Here is a 20,021-nt window from a genome sequence, read left to right as displayed (position 1 = left end):
CTATTATATATAACTATTTACATTCCATGAAATTATTGGTATACACACACATCTCTGAACTAGGTCAGGATGTAAAGGATACTTAGTATATACTTGGTTAAGATTAAAACATTTTGAAAAGACCATTTAAGAAGAAAATGACCCTAGAATTCATCTGGAGCCTCGAGTTAGGCCTGTCCCTGTCCCGGGAAGGCTTGGCGCTCCAGGAGAGAGAGTCCCCTAGTAAGAGGTTCAGGCTGAGGGAAGCCCAGGCCCTGGCAGTTCCCCCTGACCCTCCACCGGACATCTGGAGGCTGGAAGGCCCACCTGTGTTGTCACTTTTCTCCCTTTTAGGTATGTCTAGAAGTCAGTTTGGACAGGGGCAGAAACCTCTAGACGTGTTTTTCTGGGTGAACGAGATAAGCGGAGAAATCACCTACCCCCCGCAGAAGGCAGATGCACCTGCTGTTTCTCCTGAGAGCCCACAAGAGAAGGCCCCATCTTGGCCCAAGAGCATGCAGGGGGCTCCTTGCAGTCCCCAGGGCCCGCCTGCACAGAGGCCTGCCCCTGCACCTCCATCTAAGGCTTCTCTGAAAGACTTAGGCTCAGGTAGCCCCCGCCCATCTGCACCGACCTGGGGCCAGGCCAAAGCCGGAGGAGCGAGGAGCCCCCCACCGTTCTCAGCAATCCCTGTTACCATCTCATCACCAGGAGTGACTCTGCCCATACTCGGGCCCCTGGGACCAGCCCCTCAGCCACCAATCTTGACCTCTCCTCTCAGCCCTTCTGCACCCTGGGACTTCACCTGCAAGCTGAAAAATGTCCTTACTGGGAATAACTGGTTTTCCTTTTGAATCTAAAGAAAATTTGGCCACACTCTTTAAGCACCTTCCTGAGCCACCTGTGGCCAGGCTCTGCGGGCCCCGTCTGCCTTCCCTGGAAGCACAGGCCTCACCCTGGGGGTCTCACAGGAACGTGCCCAATGCTTTCAAACCCAGTAAAATTTTACTTAGATTTTGACATAACATTTCCTAGAGCTTCCTTTACTTTCCTTTAAAATACCAAACCGTCTTGGTATTTTACTCTTAATTCTTTGGGCTTCTGACATTGGTGTCAAAGCAATATGTTTAGTTTCCAGCCAGAGCCAGACCTCCTTGGGTGGGAATGGGAACAAGCCAGGATGACGGACCTGCAGGCCCAGTGTCCCTGGGGCACAGCCTGGGGCCTGCTGGGCTTGAGGACAGCATCCAGGGCAGGGAGGGGCTGGGGCCCTGCATGGAGCTCCCTTTTGAGACAGCCTGAGGCTAGAGGAAGCCAGCAGTGGACACCACCCTTTTAGGCCGGGTCACCCCTGTCCCCAGCTCTGTGCTTTCTCTGGGTACTGCCTCTCAGCCCTCCAGGCATGGAGTGACTCAGGCAGTGTGGGAAGCAGCCCCATCACAGACCTGGCCCTCCTTGATCAGGCTGGCCAAGGGCTGGAGGAAGCCTTGCGGGTACAGGAGTGTGTCCTGGGGGAAGGATGCAGACTTGACCTGGGGACACAGAATGACCTGGTTTGAGGAGAAGCTGCTGGAAAAGCCCCACTTGTGTCCCTGAACAGGTGCTGGGTGGCTCCAAGTTGTACCGGAGCAGCTCCAGGTGAAGTGTGTCATCAGGATGGACTTGAAGTACACCAGGAACACCGGAGGGGAGTGGGGCATGCAGAGCAATGCCAGGTGGGTGTGGCCAGAATCTGACACGCAGCTGAGCCTTGGCCAGCCTTGCAGTGTGCATCCTTGGCTTTGCCAGTGGAGCACTGTTCCCTGCCACGAGGAGCTTGAGTTGCTGGGTACCAACGAAGTGGACTTTTGAGGGCGAGGAAGAGCAGAGCTACCCAAAAGAGGAGGCCCTGGTGCTCCTGGCTCATGGGTGCCTAACCACAGAGTCCTGGTGGAGAAACACCCTCCCATGCCCCTCAGCAGGCTACACCAGCCCAGCCCCGCAATCATCACACCCAGGTGTCTCCCAGGTTTCATCTGATTCTTGGCCGAACCCAGGCCTCCAGAGCCTTTCATCCTAGGTGGGGCAGGTCAGAGGTCAAAGGTTAGGATGGCTCCATGTCTCTTTCCGACTAGGGCTTCTATATTATTCCAGGAAATGGGCCCATGGAAGACCCTGATCCTTCTGAGCTGGGGGCACGGGCCTGGGGGCACCAGCCTCAAATCTGCAGCCACTACGTCCTGTGACCTCGGCAGGATTCTACCTACCTTGGCCTCAGTTTCCCTCCCTGCACAATATGGGAGTGAGCAAGCCAGTCTGTCAAGCCTGCTCAACCTACAGGCTGTGACAAAGCACTGGGAACAAGAGGCAGCATGGAGGTCAGCCCCGGGCTGGGGTCAGCTGATCCTGAGGGCCTGGCTGCTTCTGAGGGTGGCAGAGGGCAGGGCCCAACAGCTCCACAGGGTGGGCAGGAGGACGGGTGTGCACTCCCTGTGCCCCTTGCAGGGTGGCCTTGATGAAGTCCTTGGTGTCACTGCTGGTGGGCACTCATGACGTGCTCCAGGACATCCACCTGTGCATGGCCACATGGTCAGCAAACAATGGAGAGCAGGCCAGGCTGGAGGACAGAGGGAGGGCCGGAGCCTGCAAGGTCATCTGGGCCCTGGGCCTTGGAGGCAGGGGCTGTGGGTCTCTTGGGCAGAGTGACTGGGACCAGGGCCTCCAGTCCTAACCTGGCTTGGGCTCTTAAGCCTCATGCTCCTCCAACCCACAAGAACCCCAGCAAGTGTCATAGAGCTGCCCAGAGGGATACAAGCCCAGCCTGCAGCAGGAATCTGAGTTCACCCTGGGGTGGGGATCAGGGCTCAGTGTACACCAGCAGAGTCTCTAGGGCAACAAATCCCCTGGACAGGCCACCTAGAGCCTTTGTGGGACAGCATGGCTCAATGCTCTGCCCTGTGGCCTGGCAGGGCCTCTTCTGCTGACAGTGGATGTATGAAAAAACCTGGGCAGCAGTTTCCCATTAAAGTTGGCCTTGTTGCCCATTTCCAAGACAGTTATCAGTTTGAGCTCTCAGGATCTCTAATCTGAAAACGCAACCGACAGTGGGTGTGGCCCCCCTTCACGTGGACCTGGTGCCCTGTGTTGGATGACAGGGGCCTTGCAGTTAATAAAACAGTAACTTCTCCCCAGGCCAGAATATGTTTGTGTGTGTGGTAGGGAAAGGGTAGGGAGGATGGAAGTGGGATGAGTAGGGATCTGTGGGTGATCTCATTCTTCCACTCCCTAAAGGATGAGGAGATGGAGGGTCATAGGTGGAGAGATTCTTTAGCCACACAACTGTGAAGAGAGGGGCTATTTGGTCATGGAATTCACATTCTGCCCCCAGTGGCAGGAGTGGGAACTGGGGGGATCTTGGGAGTTGAGTGTCCTTGGGGATCACAGACCATAGAGACAAAAGCTGTCAGGCCTGGGCAGGGAGAGTGCCCAGGCCATGCATTCAGCTGACTTGCTCCTGGGGGTTTGGTCTGAGATTCCACTCAGGTGAGCTGAACTTGCTGCATTGTGGCTCTGATAGGGTGATGTTTTGAGTAAAGCCCAAATCTCAGGTTTTCATGTCTCCCAGGCAGAATTTATGTCAGGGGGAAGTGGCCTGTTTGGGGCAGAGATGAGGGAAGGGTGAGGGGGTTCCAGGTCTGTATTAGTCTGTTTTCACACTGCTGATAAAGACATACCCAAGACTGGGTAATTTAGAAGATGTTTAATGGACTCACAGTTCCACATGGCTGGGGAGGCCTCAGAATCACGGGGGAAGGGGAAAGGCACATCTTACATGGTGGCAGACAAGAGAGAATAAGAGCCAAGCAAAAGGGAAACCCCTTATAAAACCATGAGATCTTGTGACACTTATTCACTACCACAGAACAATGTGGGGGAAACCACTCCTGTGATGCAATTATCTCCCACCTGGTCCCTCCTATAACGCATGGGGATTATGGGAACGACAATTCAGGATGAGATTTGGGTGGGGACACAGTCAAACCATATCAAGGTCATCTGAGAGTTGTGCCCCAAGGAGGTGATATCTGGGGAAGAGCTGAGTGTCCTGAGGCTGCCAGGTCTGGAGGAGGAGACACAGGGTCTGGCAGGGGCTATCCCGCAGGGACCATGGGGTCAGTGGGGAGCTCAGTGGGGAGCCCCAGGGGCAGATTTCAGTTCCATTCGGAGGAGGTTTTGCTTGTTCAGAGCTGCACCCCACCTTGTGAGCTGCCTGGTGAGTGAGTGAGGGCTCCATCACTGCAGGCATGCAAGCAGAGTCTGGGCAAGCCCTGCTAGGGCCTCCCAGGCTGCAGATGGCTGCAGGGTCCTACTGACAACACACTCCTACCAGGGCTGGGGGTGGCCTGAGCCAAGCACCCTCCTGTCCAGGGGCATCCAGGCGCCATCCTTCCCTTTCCCCTCAGCTGCTGGGTATGCGTCTTCAGGTGTGGCTAAAGGACGGGGCGTTTAGGGAGAGACCCAGTCCTCTGCCCCCGGCCACCTTATCTGCTCCCTCACCATCTCTAGTGCCTTCTGACTCAAGGACTACTCTCACATCTGCTCTTTCCCAGCTCCGTGCCTCTCCCCCAGCCACTCAAGTGGCTACTCCCATGTAAAATGCTCCCTCTTGCTTTCCTTTGCAGGCCTGGAGCTAAGGACAAGTTCCCCTGGGTCAGAGCTCCATGCAATGCAGTTGCAGAGTTTGTGTGCGTGGCTCTGAGGGCTGAGGTGGGGCACAGGAGGAGCCACTGGGTCCTGAGGCATGGGGAGGGCATTCTGGAGGGCAGGAACAGCTTGAGCAAAGCTATGGAGGCCAGAAGCTGAAATGGAGCAGGTCAGGGTGCTGGCTGGCCGAGCAGGTCCAGCTGCAGATATGGGCAGGAAGAGGTGAGGTGGGAGTGGGAGGTTTTTAAGAGACCCATTGAGGAGCTGCAACTGTTTCTTCCATCCTGGGGAGCCACACAGTGTGTTTGAGCAGGGTGTGCAGTTCTGAAAGTGTGAAGGGTGGGCAGGGGAGCGCTCACGGGCTGAGATGGTGTAGATATCTGCAGGGACAGGCCATCTGCACAGGTAGATAGAGTGGGGGAGAGAGGGTGGGAAGCTGGGGCAGAGCCTGGAGTGATGGGCAGGGAGCAGGATGGAGAGGGGTGGGGACAGTCTCCTTGGCTTCTGTGGCTACACTCTTCTTGAACAGGCCCTCCAGCAGCTCCTTTGACACCAAGGCTCTGGTGGAGGAAAATATTGGTGTGGCTGGAACCTGATCTGGTCCTTGTCCTCCAAACACCTGTGGCCTATGGTGGGCAGACCTCAGAGTGTTCTTTGCTGTGGGTGAGGGCTTTGCTGGGAAGCTGGTGTTCAGGTGCCTGGTGGTGGCCAGGGAGGGGCACCGGGACAGTGGGCCAGGAGCCCCTAAGGGGCTAACCCTAAGGACTATCAGCACCCTCAGCATGGAACTGGGTCTTGCCCCCCGAAAATGAACTCAGCAAGGCAGGGACACTCACTTCCGGGCTCTCTGCTAGAAATTGAAGGTGCCCGTGACCCTCCCATGACCATTCCCCAGTGAGGCTTCCAATGCCTGCTGGGCCAAGCCAAGAGAAGACATTCAGAGGGTCCTCGACAAAGGATGTTAAGGCCCTCCAGAGGGCATGACTCCCCTTTGATCCCCAGGGCCCCTGTTCCTACCCTGTGCCAGGTCCCTGTGGGCTGGAGTTGGCTTTAGTGATGGCCTGACGCTGAGCCATGCTCCCTGGACCTGCATGTCCCCATCGGTGACCTATATGGATGGGGGGTCGAGGGGTGGGGAGAGGGGGACCCATGAACTCGGGTCACTTGGATACCAACCTCAGGGACAAGGGCAAGTGGCCCTCGGGAGCCTGTCACAGCCATCAGGCACACTGATCGTGTGAACCTCTCTCACATGTTTACTGAGAACCTACTACGTGTTGGAGAAATAAGGCCAGAGACATCCACATGTGTCCAGCTGGGTGGCCATCAAGGCCCTGAGATGCTCTATGGTGACTGATTTGCCTCCCAAGTGATGGGATTACCACATTCTGACTCTGATGAGGCGTCTGGTAGCCAGAAAGTTCTTCTTTCTGTCTTACCACTGCCTTGCCTGCTTGGGCTTAAGCCAACATTAGGGAAGCTGGTCAACCATTCAGGATGAAAGACATTCTAACCTCAGGCTGTTGGGGGAAGATGGCTTCATGAACATCCAAGTTCTCTGTTGTCCCACTGCTGAGCTCACCTTTCCCCAAGGAAGTGGTTCTGGTCAGACCAGAGAGTTCCAGCCATCCCAGGTGATGGCCTGGGACAGAGGCCCCCAGTGAGCCCCAGGCCCGGATGGGCTGGCCCTACAGATCAGACAATGGGGAGGGCCCTGGGTTGGGACACATCAGATGGCCCTGGCTGGCTCCTGTTGCAGTGATCCCTGGCCCTGGGTTTGAGGGATGTGGGAAGTCCAGCCCAGTCCCTGTAATACGTGTGACGTTGCCTTGCCGGTCTGGTACACAGGGCCCTCTGCATGGTTTCCTTGAACATGTGGCCTCCATCCTGTGGTGACCTCTCTGCCTGGGGCCATGCTGGGTGTACAGTCATTAGTGAGCAGAGCATCGAGTTCTGGAGCCAGTAGGCCTTGATTTGGGGCCCGGCTTCTTCACTTCCTGGCCAGCTAAGCTGAAGATGGGGATGGGTGGGTGGTCCCTGCTCTCTGCCCACCCTGGAGGCTGCAGCAACGACTCCATGGAATGAGGTGTACAAAAGGGGAGCCCAGCCCTGGCTGAGGAGGGAAACAGATTCCTAGAGCTGGGGGCTTGCTGTATGCAGCCCTGTGGTGCTGAGGCCACCTGCCCAAGAGGGCCATTGCTCCTCCCTCCCTCTGCTGCTGAGAGTCTCTCTGGGCTCAGCATGGGGAGGCAAGATGTCTGGAGCCCAGCCCTCAAAGACTCCTGCCTGGTCCTCTGGCTAAGAGACATCTGGAGAGAGTGAGTGGGTCTTGCCCTGACCCTCATAAATGGGGGCCTACCTGCTGCTCTGACCCAAGGAGACTACTCTGTGGGGGCAGCTCCTCCCTGTGCCCAGTGCCTGTGCCATCTCCTGTTCCAGGCCCACATGGGGGATGCGCTAGGACACCTCCCTGGACTCACTTTGGATTTTGGCTGGTGAGAGACAAGGGGGCCTGGTGAGGCAGTCTTGGGATGGGACATGGGCCCTGCCCTGAGGTTGCACAATGGGAGAGGAGGGGTTAGCCAGATAAGCTGTACCTCGAACCATGTGGAGCCAGACGTCACCCCGTGGGCTGGAGAATGTGACTGTGCATTGTTTCTGACTGAGAAGGGACTGGGAGACACACCCAGAACAGAGCACTCGACGGTCACTCTAGGGACCGTGGACCACTGGAGTGAGAATGGCAGGGCCCAGTTAATAACGGCTGCTGGCTCCATTCCACACGTATGCCCATCACCTCCCTCGACTTCACGGCAGAGCTCACACGCCACAGACACCCTCCTTTCAGCAGCCAGGCCATAAGTGTTTCCCACCTGCCAGTTTATAGCTGGGCTGGACACAGTGAGGCCCCAGCCATCCACACCACACGACTGTACAACTCTTCCCTCTGGAACACATTGGGGTTACCCCGACTGGGGAGAAACATCAGCTGCAGAGCCTGTGCACCTTACTTTGAGGAAGAGGTGGGCTGCTAAGGCCAAGGTCATGAGGAGCAAGGCTGCTATCTCTCAGCACCGAGGATGACAGCAGTCACTACATTTTGCATTTTAAATGATCAAGCAACATGCGAGCAGGAATTCAAAGGCTGAGGGCACATAGGCCTCTAGCTGGGGAGTGCCCAGGAAGGAGCCAAGCCTGGCCTCCCACTCATGGCAGGGGGCATTGCTGAACCAGTGTATCAGTCTGGGTCCAATCAGAAAACAGAAACACACAGTGATTTATTTATTTATTTATTTTTGGGGGGCACGGACTTTCACTCTTGTTGCCCAGGCTGGAGTGCACTGGTGCGATCTCGGCTCACCACAACCCCCATCTCCCAGGTTCAAGCAATTCTCCTGCCTCAGCCTCCTGAGTAGCTGGGATTACAGGCGTGTGCCACCATGCCCGACTAATTTTTGTATTTTTAGTAGAGACGGGGTTTCTCCATGTTGGTCAGGCTGGTCTCAAACTCCTGACCTCAGGTGATTCACCCGCCTTGGCCTCCCAAAGTGCTGGGATTACAGGCGTGAGCCAACACGCCCGGCCAACACACAGTGATTTAAACAGAAGTTTAAGGCCGGGCGTGGTGGCTTATGCCTGTAATCCCAGTACTTTGGGAGGCTGAGGTGTGTGGATCGCTTGATTCCAGGAATTTGAGACCAGCGTGGGCAACATGGTGAAACTCCGTCCCCACAAAAAATACAAAAATTAGCCGGGCGTAGTGGCGTGCACCTGTGGTCCCAGCTACTTGGGAGGCTGAGGTGAGCGGATGGCATGAGGCCAGGAGGTCAAGGCTGCAGTGAGTTGTGACGGTGCCACCACACTCCTGCTTGAGTGACAGAGTCAGAACCTGTCTCAAAAAATTAAAAAAATACAAACATGAGAAGTCTAATATAAATATTGTTAAATTATGTTAAATAATTGTTAAAGGATGTAGACAATCTCAATATTGCACACAGGGCTGCTGGAGAGCCCCCAGGAAAGGAAGGTAAGGCCAGACATATGGCTCACGCCTGCAATCCCAGCACTTTGGGAGGCCGAGGCAGGTGGATCACCTGAGGTTGGGAGTTCGAAACCAGACTGGCCAACATGGTGAAACCTGTCTCTACTAAAAATACAAAAATTAGCCAGGTGTGGTGGCATGTGCCTGTAATTCCAGCTACTCGGGAGGCTGAGGCAGGAGAATCGCTTGAACCCAGGAGGCAGAAGTTGCAGTGAGCGGAGATTGTACCACTGCACTCCTGCCTGGATGACAGAGCAAGACTTTGCCTCAAAAAAAAAAAAAAAAAAAAAAAAAAAGGAAGGTTAGAAGGGAGTCCCCTCTCCAGGGCCCCTCTTGAGGCCAAGCCACCAAGTGTAGAGGGTTGAGAGTTGTGGCTCTCAAAATCATCCATTCATTTGCTAACCCCCAGAACCTTGATATCACCTCATGTGGCAAAGTATATGATCCAGTTAAGACTCTTGGGAGTTAAGCTCCAGGGAAGCTTGTCATGGGTGATCTGGTGGGCCACAGGCAGCCACACATGTTCTCATAAGAACCGGCAGAGACACAGGGAGGACACTGGGAAGAGGAGGTGGCTATGTCACCAGAGACAGAGCTGGGGGAAATGCAGCTGCAAGTAAGGGAGTGCCAGCAGCTACTAGGAACTGGTGGCAAGAAGCAAAGGAAGGGATCTCACCCAGAGCCCGAGGAGGGTCAGCAGCCCCACTGACACCTTGAGGTCACATTCGTGGCCCCCAGAGCTGTGAGGGAATCCATTTCTATTGTGTTAAACCACCGAGTTGATAACTTAAGTCAGCCACAGGAAACCAGTGCACTGAGGGAACCCTGCATGACAGTCAGCGTCTGCGGCTGTTATGTCACTGTGTATTGCTTGTTACCTGAATTCCACACTAGGCTGGGATCAAGGGTTGAATCTTTCACGATTTGCTCCATAACCTGTGAGCTTCTTTTCCCACACCAAACTAAGCTTTTTTCTAGAGTTCTACAATTTACAGTTATTAGACAAGAGTGGTTCTCAAAAATGTAGTCTCTGGACTAGCAGCATCAGCAGAACCTGAGAACTTTTTATAAGTGCAAATTCTCAGGCCCCACCCTGGACCTGGTGAATCAGAAACTCTGGATTAGGGCTCAGCAATCTGTGCTGCAGTAATCCCTCCAGATGTTCAAGAACCTCTGGCATACAGTAGGTAGAAAAATGTGTTTCCTTCTGTAGGTCCAAAGCCAGGGATATCATATGTTCTGTCTTGATATGAAACCATGACATGCAATTAAAACACATAAGTCTCCTTCCTACTCCCACCCTCCATCCGAAGTGTTCTATTTTTATGAGTTAATAAGAAAACAAGTGGCAATCAGAGATTCACTCTAAAAAGTATATTTACAAGTGTCAGTACTCATCCAGCCTGATCTCATACAATACCATTTATACCCTCTTACCTATCACGTTTTAAAAACTTACCTTCACAATGTAAGTCTCAGGCACACTAGCAGTTCTACAATAAAACGCCAAGTAGATTGGAATGTCCAAACTTACTCAGAAGAAAAAGGGAATGATTGGCTGTATTTTCAAATTGCATTCAACCAGAAATGTAAGTTTTGAATTCTTTTCACCTTCACACTTCCAAGTTAATAGAATTAAATCAAAATACTCCATTCTTTCAAAGCCTGTAAGCCAGGCAAAGTTTGACTGTATTACTTCTTGCTTTCAATGGATAGAAAGTAGAATCCTGGTAGGCACGTTTGGTATGCCTGCAAAGATACAGAACTACACAGTTCCATCTGTTCACTATAAAAAACAAAAGTCCTGTAAACCTCAGATGGTGAGCGTAATACTTCAGCACTAGCACCAAAGCCTCAAACATAAAAGATACCAAGAACTCCACTAGCAAACAAAATGAGCTCTCGGCCGGGAGCAGTAGTTCACGCCTGTAATCCCAGCACGTTGGCAAACCAAGGTGGGAGGATCACTTTATGTCAGGAGTTCAAGACCAGCCTGGGCAGCACAGTGAATTCACATCTCTATAAAAATTTTTAAGAATTAGCTGGGCATCGTGGCACACACCTGTAGTCCTAGCTACTTGGGAGGATGAGGTAGGAAAATTGCTTCAGCTCAGCAGTACAAGGCTGTGGTAGCTATGATCATGCCACTGCACTCCAGTCTGGGTGACAGAGCAAGATCTACATAATTACAGTCTGTCCTGCTCCTGTTTATGTTAAAATGCTTTCAATCAGCAGGATAAAATTTAAGTGAAATGTGACTTTGGAGGTTGGCCAGAAAATAGGCAATGGAGAAACAGGCACTTCCCACAAGAAAAAAAATGACCAATAAGCATATAAAAAAGATTCAAGGCTGGGTGCCATGGCTCACGCCTGTAATCCCAGCACTTTAGGAGGCCAAGGCGGGTGGAACACCTGAGGTCAGGAGTTCGAGAGCGGCCTGATCAACATGGTGAAACCCCACCTCTACTAAAAAATACAAAAATTAGCCAGGTATGGTGGCGGGTACATGTAATCCCAGCTGCTTGGGAAGCTGAGGCAGGAGAATGGCTTGAACTCAGGAGACAGAGGTTGCAGTGAGCCGAGATTGCATGGTTGCATTCCAGACTGTGCGATAGAGCAAGACTCCATCTAAAAAAAAAAAAAAAGTTCCAAAGCACTAGAAACCAAAGAAATGTAATGAAAACAATGAGATTTTCTCCTTGAATACCAGTGAAGTGGACAAATGAAAGGGGGACACTGGAGCTCTGTCACTTTGGGAGTATAAACTCTGAACCAATTTTTCTGCAGGATAATTTGAAAATTTCTATGAAAAATCTTAAAAGTGTTTTATGTGATTTTCCTCCAGAAATTCTACTTCTATGAATTCAGCCCAAAAATGCTTGCTTGCATCCATTAAAATATATATATATAAGAAAATTTACTTCTGGGGTGGCAATGATTAACTTAATATACATCAAGCTTTTAAAAAGGATGATGCCAAGGATATATTTACTGCCATAGAAATACGCCCAAAACATAGTGACAAAAGACTATATATTATGATTCTACTTTTTAAAATGTTCAAATGCATAAAGAAGTATAAAAAACAACAAACCAGAATGTTTTGAGTGGCAACATTAAAGACTTTTCTTCATATTTTGTCTTCCAAATTATTACAAAAAGAATGTGATTTTCTTTATAATCAGGGAGAAGTATTATTTTCATTTATTTACACTTAAATTTCTTTCCTTATTTTTTCTCATATATGTATCACATGTACTCTAGAGTGCTTGAATCCCTGCCTCTTGAGGCAAATAAATCAGACCATTTCGGTCTCCATTATCTTGCCTTTTCTGGACATTTCAAATCAATGGAATTATACAATATGTGTTCTCCTGTCTGGTTTTTTTTTACTTCGCTAATGTTTTTGTGGTTGGTCCATGACATATGATAGGTTTTGGTAGTTTGTTCCTTTCATTACTGAGTAGAAGTCCACCAATGGATATAGCATATTTTGTCAGCAGAGAACCTTTTAAACTTCGATTTCAACTTCTTGTGGTCTAAATGAAACCCCCAGAACACAGGACTTCTAGGGAAAGCTGCTGTGCATGTCAAAATAACTACTTAGCAGAACCAGCTTTGTCATCCGGAGCCTGAACTGCTGCAGACATTTTCACCATTTTGCAACTTCCTTTTTACAAGCAACTTGTGTGCTACTACACATCAGGACTTTTGAAGCATCTGATACATCCATCGAATAAGTATGAGCATGTGTCTGAGTGGACAAGTGAAACCATCTATGCTACACTGCGTATTTTTTCCTCCCCTAGACTGGACCAGGGAATCTCTCAGCTTTCCAGAGTACGCTTTCCCCACTGACAAAGCCGAACAGTATTAAAGACCCTGCTGCCTTCCTTAGGCAGATTTGGAGGGGAGGCCCAGCAGCAAGGGTGGAGAGGAAAAGGAGAGGGGAGCTTGTGGAACAGGAAGCCCCCGGGGTCCGCGCATGGCTCCCCGCCGTTGAGGATGTTGTGGATGGGAAAGTGCTGAGGGTGTCCTGAGGCGGCCTAGCACCTCCACTGGGCCCAGAAAGTCTTGACTTTGGAAGCTTACCCATGTTCCAGAAGGGTTTGAAAGCTGTTTTTGCTTTTGTTCTTTTCCTAAATAATCATTATTTGGTAGTTACTTATTAGTCTTCCTTTGGGAGAGGGACAGAGCTTTAAAACTGAAGAACATAATTTTCATTAAAATATCAAAAATGGAAAAAAGTTACTTTGTAAACAATTTGCTCTACAAACCAAATGGTAGCTGTTGAGAATCTCAATAAAAGGTTAAATGCATTTGCTGCTGTTAGAAGAAATAAAGAAAAAAATTAGAATAAAGAAAAAGTGCATTTGCTGGCAGTGGTACCATTAGCCTCAGGTTGGGTCACTGTGTCATCATACTGTGGTGGGGGGTATGTGTGGTGTGTATGTGTGAAACTTTTCATCTCAGGATGGATCATAATCTTAGCTGCAGTTTTCCTTCCAAACAGGGTTAAAAAGTAGGAAAACATGGGCTTGGAAGTGACAGACCTGAGTGAACCAGCCCAGCTTAAAGAAAAATCCAATAAAACTAACTTTTAATAATCCTGAGGTTGGTTTTTGAAACAATAGATACAATGATTTACTTTAAGCATCTGGTTATGATTTTGAATTAGTAATACATACTGTCTCAACCCCCTTTTTTTCTTATGGAAACAGAGGTTTCACCCAGAAAACCATAAAACACTGATGTTTTTTTTTTAAGACAGTGTGTCACTCTGTCATGCAAGCTGCAGTGGAGTGGTGGATCTCAGCTCACTGCAGCCTCAACCTCCCAACTTAGCCTCCCAAGTAGCTGGGACCACAGGCGCCACTGCGCCCGGCTAATTTATTTTATTTTGTGTACAGATAGGGTTTTACCATGTTGCCCAGGGTGGTCTCAAACTTCTAGGCTCAAGTGGTTCACCCACTTCAGCCTCCCAAAGTGCTCTGTCTACAGGCATCAGCCACTGTGCTCAACCTGCAGTGACTTTTTAAAACATAAGTTCAAGCATCTGGTCTTAACTCCTTTAATTGGAGGTATCTCTTCTCTCATTTTCTCATCTTTGGTGTTCCCCCAGAGTTCACTGCTGACTGGATATACAACATATATTTCAAAGTCAAGGCTGGACTGGGTGCAGTGACTCATGCCTATAATTGCAGGACTTTGGGAGTCCAAGGCAGGCAGATCGCTTGGGTCCAGGAGTCCTAGACCAGCCTGACCAACAGGGAGAAAGCCTGTCTCTACAAAAAATATAAAAATTAGCCAGGTGTGGTGGTGCATGCCTGTAATCTCAGCTACTCAGGAGGCTAAGGCAGGAGAATCGCTTGAATCCAGGAGGTAGAGGTTGCGGTGAGTCAAGATCATGCCATCGCACTCCAGCCTGGGCAACAGGAGTGAAACTCCATCTCAGAAATGAAACCAAACACAAAAACTAGAACAACTTTCTTCTGGAGTAGTCTATGTGTGCCACCTACCTAACCTACTGAATGAAACCCAGATCCTTTCCTATTTCTCCCAGTTACAAGGCACTGTTACAAGTTTCACACTATCCAGAAATAAAAGGCTGGGAAATAGCAAATGCTATGCGTTTGTGGAGTTTAAGTCTGAGGATTTTGCCAAGATAGTTGCTGAAACAATGAACAACTAACTACCTGTTTGGTGAAAGACTCTTGGAGAGTCATTTTATGCCACCTGAAAAAGTATAGAAAGAACTCTTTCAAGACTGGAATATTCCATTTAAGCAGCCATCATATCCATCAGTGAAATGTATAATTAGAATCAGCACTTACACAAAAGCTACGGAAGGAGGAGCGATTTAAAAAGAAAGAAGGATTACTCAGGAAGAAATTAGCTTAAAAAGGAATTGGTTATGATTTTCCTTCTTTGATTTTACAGAAAATGGAAAATATTTCAAAAATGAATTGTCAGATGTCTACAATAGCCCAGGTTTTATGTAAGAAGAAGAAAAAGGTTTTAGGCACTTCTGACACTCCTGAGAAGGCAGTGGATATCTACGGCCCCACATTGGTTTGTACATCAACATTTTTAAAGAAACGAAAATCTGAAGTGGCTGAAATGAATGATGATGATGAAGATAATGAAATAGTTTTCAAACAGCCAATATCCTGTGTAAAAGAAGAAATACAAGAGACTCAAACACCTACACATTCACAGAAGACAAAGAAAAAGCAATCAGTGATATTCAATGTATACAGATTTCTTCTGAAAAATATTTTCATGAGAAAAATACAAAAAATTAACTGGGCAAGTTGGCTCACACCTGTAGTCCCAGCTACTCGGGAGGCAGAAGTAGATCAACTGAGCCCAGGAAGTTGAGGCTACAGTGAGCCGTGATCACGCCACTGCCTTCCGGCCAAGTCAAGTCATCACATTTATCTTGACCTATTCTAGGCTGGCTTAAGTGGGATTTGTATTAAGAATACAACAGGCAACCTCACAGACATCTAAGTACAAAACTCTAAATATGACCACACCATGGAAGGCCTGCCTGGGCTGGGAGGTGATTTTCCTCTCCTGCATGCCTTCACTCTGGACTTCTGCTCCATGCTTGTGCTCTGCTCTGCAGATGAACATTCAGCACGTGCTCCAGGCTCCTCCAGCCTCTGAGGCTTTGGCTTGCCCTGACAGTACCCCTGGTCCCAGTGTTACTGGACCTTTCCATACAGATGCTCCTCTGCAAAAAATCTATTGAAAACTCTTGTGTCATTTCCAATGAGCAGGAGAGAGAATCTGATCTGCCTAGCAGTGAGGGTGGGAGTTCCCTAGTTGTCCCTGGATTTGTAGTGCTGCCCTTTCCAGAGACTCGAGGAGGGGCCAGATATCCAAAAAGAGGGTGCGGGTGGGGAATCAGTAATACAGTCTACTTCAACAAGAAAGTAGAAAGTAGAGGTGGTGGCTCATGCCTATAATCCCAGCACTTTAGGAGGCTGAAGCAGGCAGATCACTTGAGCTCAGGAGTTTGAGACCAGACTGGGCAACAGGGCAAAACCCCATCTCTACTAATAATACAAAAAGTTAGCTGGGCATGGTGGCACATACCTGTAGTCCCAGGTACTTAGGAGGCCGGGGTGGGAGCATTGCTTGAGCCCAGGAAGTAGAGGCCACAGTGAGCTGAGATCATGATGCCACTGTACTCCAGCCTGGTCGACAGAGTGAAACCCTGTCTCAAAAGTAATCAAACAAACAAAAAGGATAAAGTGGAAGCATTTGTATGCAAGACTAAAGTCATGCTTTCCATCTATTTTTTTTCACCTTTCCTTTTTTCTAAAACACTGTATCTTAAGCTTTTCCCGATGTTATCAAGTACTCATGAGCATTATTTGAATGGTTGTATCAGAATCCATTATCTGGACTCATTGTCATTTATCCATCTGCAGTTGCTGGACATACTGCCCTTTCTGCCACACTCAGTCACCCTTCTGACTTTACACTGTGTCCAGTTATCTACTAATACACATACTGGTCATTTAGGACTTAAAGTTAAGAATAGTTATTATGGTTTCTAACACTTCAAAAAGAATGTATCTTCCTAAAAATGGTTTGGTGGTTATACTTTTAAAGCAAAATAGACAAATTGATGTTGAAATTAATGTTTTGCTTTCTTCTTGTATCTATTTTCACTTCTCTGTCATTTTGATGGAGAAAGTTTCATGTGGAAGGATTTTTATTTTAAAACAGAAATAGCATATGACATGAGAATGGGAACACTGAAAGGTTCAACTTTCTAGTTTACTAAGTTTGTCACAAAAGCTACTGACAGTTAATCATGATTGACCTGTATTGAAAGTGAATTAACATCATGTACAACTTAAGCACTATACTTTCTATCGGATATAGAAAAATAGGTGACGTGTTTGTAAAAGTATTGGGCTAGGAGTCAGGAAGCATGACTGTTAGTCCCAATTGTGCTTCTTCAAATGAGCACCCCTAGGCAATAATTCCGCAGCTATTTCTTAAATACCGAATGAATTTCAGGCTTTGTAGTTGGGCTGGGAATATAGACATAGATACTGCATTCATGATTCTCCAAGGCTCCCTTCCTCACCCGGCTCACAGTGAGCTTTCTTATGCATTGTGTAAATCTGTCTCCTAACAGGCCCCTACTCTGTCTCCAACCTGCTTCCCAGAGCAGTTGTGAGGATCAAGTGAGGGAGAATATGTGTGAAAGCAAATTCTAAATGATTTTAAAATGTAATAAAACTATGATCCATGGAAAATTATTTAAAGATCCTTAGAATTTTAAATAAACAGTACATTAGGCCAGGCTCTGTGGCTCACACCTGTAATCCCAGCACTTTGGGAGGCTGAGGCGGGCAGATCACGAGGTCAGGAGATCGAGACCATCCTGGCAAGTACGGTGAAACCCGTCTCTACTAAAAATACAAATTATTCACTGGGGGTGGTGGCGTGTGCCAGTAATTCCAGCTACTCAGCAGGCTGAAGCAGGAGAATCGCTTGAACCAAGGATTCAGAGGTTGCGGTGAGCCGAGATCAAGCCACTGCACTTCAGCCTGGTGACAGAGCGAGACTCTGTCTCAAAAAACAACAACAAGAACAAGAAGTACATTAACCTGAATTCTCTCTGGTTTTGATTTTAAATAGATATGAAAATTTTTCAATGGACCACTGAGATGGTTGAAAATCTTGGCTTGATTATTCTCCAAGAGAATGATACAGTGGTTTGCATGATTAATTTTCCAAAACTGCTAGCAAAAGAAATCAAAACCTTTTTTGAGTTGCTGTATAATGGAGAAACGTTTTATGTGTTCACTGACAGCTTGCCTTTGTTTGATTCCAGCTGCAGCATATCGTGAGTGATGAGATCTGTGTGGAGGTGACTGACCTTTACCTGGCAGAAAATAATAATGGGGCCACCGGAGGCCAGCTGAACACACAGAACTCAAGGAGCCTCCTGGAATCAACGTATCAGCGGAAAGCTGAGCAGTTAATGTCAGGTGAGAATTGATTTAAGGTGAGATTTGCTCAGGTAGTCAAAGAACTTGCTGGTGACAATGTAAGTTGTTAGGATTCTCTGAACCAGAAGGTAAAGCCGGGGTACTCTGACCTCGTGATTTTACTCCTGGAACTTTTTTTGGTTCCTAATGAGTTCACCAGAGAAATACAAAGTGGAAGTAACTATCTTCCTGGACAATCTACTTTGTTTCTTTCTTCCTTTAAAAAAGAAAAACAAACAAACTAGTTATATATGAGTTTTACAATTTTGTATTCTTTTTCTCTGAATATTTTTCATAGTATGCTTTGTAAATATTATTGTTAGAAAAACACTGGCACATGAAATCCATGGTCATGGTCATTATAGAAAATAGGCCTGGCACACACGGCTCACACTGGTAACCCCAGCACTCTGGGAGGCTGAGGTGGGTGAATCACTTAAGACCAGCTTGAGCAACATGGCAAAACCCATCTCTGCAAAAAATGCAAGAATCCAAAAATTAGCCAGGTGTGGTGGCATGTGACTGTAATCCCAGCTACTCAGGAGACTGAGGTGGGAGGATGGCTTAAGCCTGTGAGGTCAAGGCTACAGTGATCCCCGATCGGGTCACTGCACTCCAGCCTGGGTGACAGAGCAAGACCCTGTGTCTAAAAAATAAAAGAAAAAAAAAATGCAGATAACCAAAACAAGTCACCTTAGAATTCTTTCCTGAAATTACCATTGGTGACATTTCTAGACTTCTCTCTATTTTAGTATATATTTTGAAAAATGTTATACTGGACAAATGGGTTTTAACTTTTTTTTTTGAGACAGGGTCATGCTCTGTTTCACAGGCTGGAGTGCAGTGGTGAGATCATGGCTCATGCAAACTCTGCCTCCTGGGTTCAAGTAATTACTGTGCCTCAGCCCCCCTAGTAGCTGGAATTACAGGCCTGTGACACTGCACCAGCTAATTTCTGTGTTTTTAGTAGGGCTGTGATCCCTGTGTGTCTCTGGGCCATCAGGCTCTTCCCCTCCCTAAACCTCGGTGTTCCCCTTCTAGAGAATGGGCAGAATTTTCTTCAGACAATACTTGCTCATGTGTTGGGGCCACAGAGAGGAACGGGGCATAGAGTTTCAGCAAGGAGCTGGACATAGGCGAGAAGCAGTCAAGATCAGAGGGACAAGAGGGTCCCGTCACCTCCCCGATTTCCCAGGACCTCACTGAGTCCTCACATGCATGACAAGATCTGTCCCACCAAGTCACAGGCAAAACCCCTCAGCTCTGCCCCAGTGCAGGGCTGCAAGTAACCCATATCTCCTCTTGAGGCCTCCTGATAGGATGACTTCTGCAAGCTCATGCCATCCTAACAGGGAGAGCTGTTCCACACCCAAGTTGAGAGAGCGCTGGGTGAAATCAGTCCCAGGTACGCACAGCCTGGAGCTGCTCTCCAAGGACCCCTCAGCCACAGAAGGCACTGGTCCTCCTACAGTGCTGCCCCACCCCCAACACCGCAGCCTCCTGGGAGTGTGGTCGGGGTGCCCTCCTTCGGGCTCTGCCCTCGCACCCACTCCTACACAGCTACTCTCCCTGCCGGCCGCCCCAGACACCAGATTGGTTTGGGCCTCTGCCTCCACAGGCCCAAACTACCATCTCTTCTGCTCCCCAGAAGCTGTTCCCAGCAGACAGGCCATGTTCCCTCTTCATTCCTCAACACAGAAGGACCATCACAACACCCTCAGCAGACAGTAGAGCTCCCCACGCATCCTCTTAAAGAGGCTTCACCACTGATGGCCACAAGCCCCACCATGACCTCCTCCCAGGGGGTGAATTTTCTTACATGTCTCCCACCACAGCAGTGACAAAATAAATCATAAAAGCAGCATCTGTTAAATTGTCAGCAACATTTCCTACTAGGATCAACTCTCGGAGTGAGCAGCATATTCCATTAGATGGATCAGTGTAGGGGTTAGCAAGCGTTTTCTGTAAAGGGCCAGATGGAAACTCTTTAAGGCTCTGCAGGCCACTGAGTCTCCATCACCACATACTCAAACCCTCCCCTGTAGCAAGAAAGCAGCCCTAGACAACATGTCAGCAAATGAGCATGGCCACGTTCCCAGAAACCTTTCTTTATGGATGTGGAAGTTTGCATGTCATGTACTTCTCATGTGTCACAAGATAAGATTCTACTTTCCATGTTTTCAACCATTTAAACATGTAAAAGCCATTCTTAGCTCATGGGTCACACAAAAACAGGCAGCAAGAAATCTCGTTTTTAGACCAGCAGCAGCTGACCCCTGGATGGAGCATTAGAGCTT

The 20,021-nt window shown here is 48.7% G+C and overlaps 2 protein-coding genes and 1 pseudogene across 8 annotated transcripts in view; 2 read left to right on the top strand and 1 right to left on the bottom strand.

Annotated features, from left to right (window-relative positions):
• Positions 1 to 17,735, top strand: part of LOC112426428 (uncharacterized protein C3orf86-like) — a 33,291-nt gene extending 15,556 nt beyond the window's left edge. For 2 of the 4 annotated variants that reach the window (XM_071091549.1, XM_024792406.2), the window contains exon 2: positions 334 to 1,004. In XM_071091549.1, the coding sequence (XP_070947650.1) occupies positions 336 to 833 (498 nt within the window). In that variant the 5' untranslated portion in view covers positions 334 to 335 and the 3' untranslated portion in view covers positions 834 to 1,004. Of the gene's footprint in view, positions 1 to 333; positions 1,005 to 1,579; positions 1,695 to 2,112; positions 2,337 to 2,463; positions 3,171 to 17,567 lie in introns of those variants that run through there. The other 2 variants (XM_071091548.1, XM_071091550.1) reach the window with 2 other exon arrangements.
• LOC139360819 (MKI67 FHA domain-interacting nucleolar phosphoprotein-like) lies at positions 7,201 to 15,461 on the top strand (annotated as a pseudogene).
• The window catches only part of LOC105480306 (T cell activation inhibitor, mitochondrial), a 79,112-nt gene continuing 73,833 nt past the window's right edge, over positions 14,743 to 20,021 (bottom strand). For 2 of the 4 annotated variants that reach the window (XM_071091539.1, XM_071091541.1), the window contains one exon: positions 14,901 to 15,929. Coding sequence is in view for 1 of the 4 variants with exons in the window: in XM_071091541.1 (XP_070947642.1) it covers positions 15,887 to 15,929 (43 nt within the window). In the remaining 3 variants the exon portion in view is untranslated. Of the gene's footprint in view, positions 14,875 to 14,900; positions 15,930 to 19,273; positions 19,687 to 20,021 lie in introns of those variants that run through there. The other 2 variants (XR_011620019.1, XM_071091540.1) reach the window with 2 other exon arrangements.

This window comes from Macaca nemestrina, chromosome 2 (genome assembly GCF_043159975.1).
Source record: "Macaca nemestrina isolate mMacNem1 chromosome 2, mMacNem.hap1, whole genome shotgun sequence".
Taxonomy (NCBI): domain Eukaryota; kingdom Metazoa; phylum Chordata; class Mammalia; order Primates; family Cercopithecidae; genus Macaca; species Macaca nemestrina.
Note: the sequence above shows the minus strand (reverse complement) of the source record. Positions and strands in the feature narration are given on the sequence as shown.